The sequence below is a fragment of the Dendrobates tinctorius genome, unplaced genomic scaffold (assembly GCF_039654945.1).
Source record: "Dendrobates tinctorius isolate UK_male_01 unplaced genomic scaffold, ASM3965494v1 ptg000151l, whole genome shotgun sequence".
NCBI lineage: Eukaryota > Metazoa > Chordata > Amphibia > Anura > Dendrobatidae > Dendrobates > Dendrobates tinctorius.
In genome coordinates, this window is record NW_027361818.1 from 14,012,029 (window position 1) to 14,015,355 (window position 3,327).

The 3,327-nt window shown below is 39.0% G+C and overlaps 1 protein-coding gene across 1 annotated transcript; it reads right to left on the reverse strand.

Annotated features, from left to right (window-relative positions):
- Positions 1 to 481: 481 nt before the first annotated feature.
- On the reverse strand, positions 482 to 1,429 carry LOC141049924 (olfactory receptor 5G9-like). Its single transcript, XM_073546765.1, has one exon. It carries the CDS (start codon positions 1,427 to 1,429, stop codon positions 482 to 484), a length of 948 nt encoding a protein of 315 aa, XP_073402866.1.
- Positions 1,430 to 3,327: the final 1,898 nt, after the last annotated feature.

The following is a 3,327-nucleotide window of genomic DNA, read 5'->3' on the forward strand; positions in this document are numbered from 1 at the left end:
ACATTCCTGACCAACTAGAATACCAATGTGACTACATTAGAGCTATGCTGCACAAAATTGGGACACATAGTGTTCCGATCCAGGAATAGGAGTTTTACAGTAGGACAGTATCGGGGCTTGTTGGACATTTCACTCTACAACCTTATGTGTTATATGGACTTGCCTTTCGGTTGTGGCTCTATCAGACTTATCTCTATAAGAAAGTCTGTCAATAAGAGTCTATGGAGTGTCTTTGGGAATATGTATTTCGTATCTGAGATCAAGCACTGATGGTAGATGACAAGGTGAGCCTCTCAACGCGTCGAAGAGAAAATTTTTCTCAAACCTTGAAAATTAGATGTAAACTTTTATCATAAATTCTAACAAGAGGCGCCCAGAAACATTTGGACCAATAATGTCATTGTAAACTGTATTCCGCTATGTGATGCTTTGTGAAACTGAGAATCATAATTGAATGAAATATTTACATATTATAATAGTTTCATCTTCTGCATCCATTTGGAAAGATACGACTCTTCATCTTTTGCATTGCTCTCTTGATCTCGTTGTTCCTCAGACTGTAGATAATGGGATTCAGCAATGGTGTCACCACTAGATACAGCAGGGATCTGTATTTGTTGATATTGGATGAGCTCCCATCAGATGGAGTCATGTAGACTGCGATCAGAGTCCCATAATAGACACATACTGTGGTCAGGTGGGAGCTACACGTGGAGAAGGCTTTTCTTCTACCATTAGTTGAAGAAATTTTAAGGATGGCAAAAAAAATGCGAAAGTAGGAAGTAATGACAAAAACAAATGGAAAAAATATCCCCAGAATGCAAAAAATATAGTCTTGTAACATGAGAATATTAGTGTCTGAAGTGGTAATTTCTATAACTGGACCAAAGTCACAGAAGAAGTGGTTGATATAGTTCAAGCCACAGAATTTCAACTGGATAATGGTAAGTATCTCACTTGATGTCTCCACACTGGCTGCAAGCCACATCCCAATAACCAGCCAAAGGCAAAGATCTGGAGTCATTAGAGAAGAATAGCGTAATGGATGGCAGATGGCCAAATATCGATCATAGGACATGATGGCGATGAGCAAACATTGAATTAATCCAAATATACCGAATACATATAACTGCATCACACAACCCCACAAGGACAGAATACCCTCCTCAACCAACATTATGTCCAACATCATGGGGATAACACTGGTGGTCATTAAGACATCTGCTATGGATAAATGTTTGAGGAAGAGAAACATTGGAATTTTGAGGTGGTCAATGGTGGTCACTAGAAGGATAATGAGAAGGTTTCCGACCAGTATACAAATGTAACTCAGGGTAAGTAGAAGGAATAGAAGAGGTTTATATTCAGATAGACTTTGGAATCCAAGAATATGTATCTGAGTGACTTGAGTCTGATTCTCCTCACACATAATTTATACTGTATACATCTATAACAGGACAATAATATTCCACTGCAAAATATAAAAAATTAAAGTCATTACATATTTAAAAAGTCTTAATATGCATTACCTTAAAAAAAAACAAATGGCTGAAATTATATCTATGTAAGTGTTGCTGGCGCTTCTCCTGTAAAGGCGAAATCTCCCAGATGGTGACATCTTATATAATGTCAGACCAAAACGAGATATTCTCACAGGATCCTGATAATAATACTCACATGAATAAAGCAAATTTATGAGACTTGTCATTTAGATAAATTAGTTTCCCTCTTTGTGATAATTATTTATGGCTCAATCTATAAATGATAATAAGTGATTCACAGATCTGCAAGGAAAAAATTATTTGAAAAGTAAGAGGTGATTTCTAGATACTTTCGATATGTTAACTAAGTAGAAATAGCTAAAAAAATATTCAAGTACAGTTTTTTCACAAACACTGACTGCATAGGCTTTTAATTGCACCATACTTTGTGTAACCGAGTCACTTCTCAAGGACAAGCTGTGAGTTGGGATTGTCAAGGAGTCCAAGGTCAATAAGCAGGAAGGTACAGTATGTTATAAACTGAGTCGAGAGACCAAGGCGTAGTCAGGTAATGGTCGGAAGTCAAAATATCATGAAGATAGCGGATCAGAGCAAAGGGGACAAGCAAACAAATTGTCAGAACAAGGTTCTAGGTCAGGCAATGATAAATCAACAGGCAAAGTACTAGGCACAGAAGGTCAAAAAAAGGACAGTATATTACTCCATACAGTATTATGGCCACCACATTGTGCACCATACAGAATAATGAGCCCCATATATTTCTCCATACAGAATAATTGGTCCCATATAATGTTCCATACAGTATATGATGAGCTCCACATAATGCTACTGTATATGATGGTCCTCATGGATGATGCTCCAGTGTATGATGGGCCCTAATAATGCTCCATATATAATGGGCCCTATTTCTAATGCTCCAGTGTATAATGGGCCCCGTAAATGCTGCTCCAGTGTCTGATGTCCCCCATTTGGAATGCTCCAGTATATGATGGGCCACATTTTTAATTAACCCAGGCATGGTTTGTGAAACGAGCTCCAAGGCGTAATCTGAGGTGTGTGCTGCCGCATCCTTCACTTTTGGTGTGGGTGAAGGACACAAGGAAAGGGGTTGCTCCTGACCAGAAGCCTGAACTTACGACTCAGTGCTTACATTTTTTTAAACTTCTGAAGAGGAGGCAATAGAGCTGGAGGCTGTTTCAGAAATGTAAGCCAAAAACAGTTCCTCATGCTCCGGCTTTAAAAGTAGTCTACCTACTCAAAGAAAACAGAGCCTTCCAGGCCTTCCAGAGCTACACCATGACGCAGGCTCAACACCTCCTGCCTTAGCTACTATTGTGTTTTTGGTGCTACCAGCAGATGCACCACCACCATCATCAGTATCAGGTGGCCCCCCACGCCCAAATCCGTGTACTCTTCCACCATACTTTATGATAAGAGTATTCGATCCCACGCATTGAAAATTTCATCCGATCCCTCTCACCCGGGACACTCCTCATTCCAACTACTCCCTTCAGGACGTCGCTTCAGAGTCCCCAAATGCAGTACCAACCGCCATATGAACAGCTTCTATCCACTCTCTGTTCAACAATTAAATCGTCATGTGTAGACTATATACTGTATCTGTCTTGTTAGATGTTACTTGTTGTATCTGTTGTTATATATTATGTTGCCTCTTTGCCACAAAGAATTCCTTGTATATATGTAATATGTACTTGGCGATAATAAATTTGATTGATTGATTGATTGATATTATTGCAAAATACTTTCTCATGGTTTGAAAAAAGGAATCAAAACACCAGCAGATTTATGGTACTGTATCAGAAGC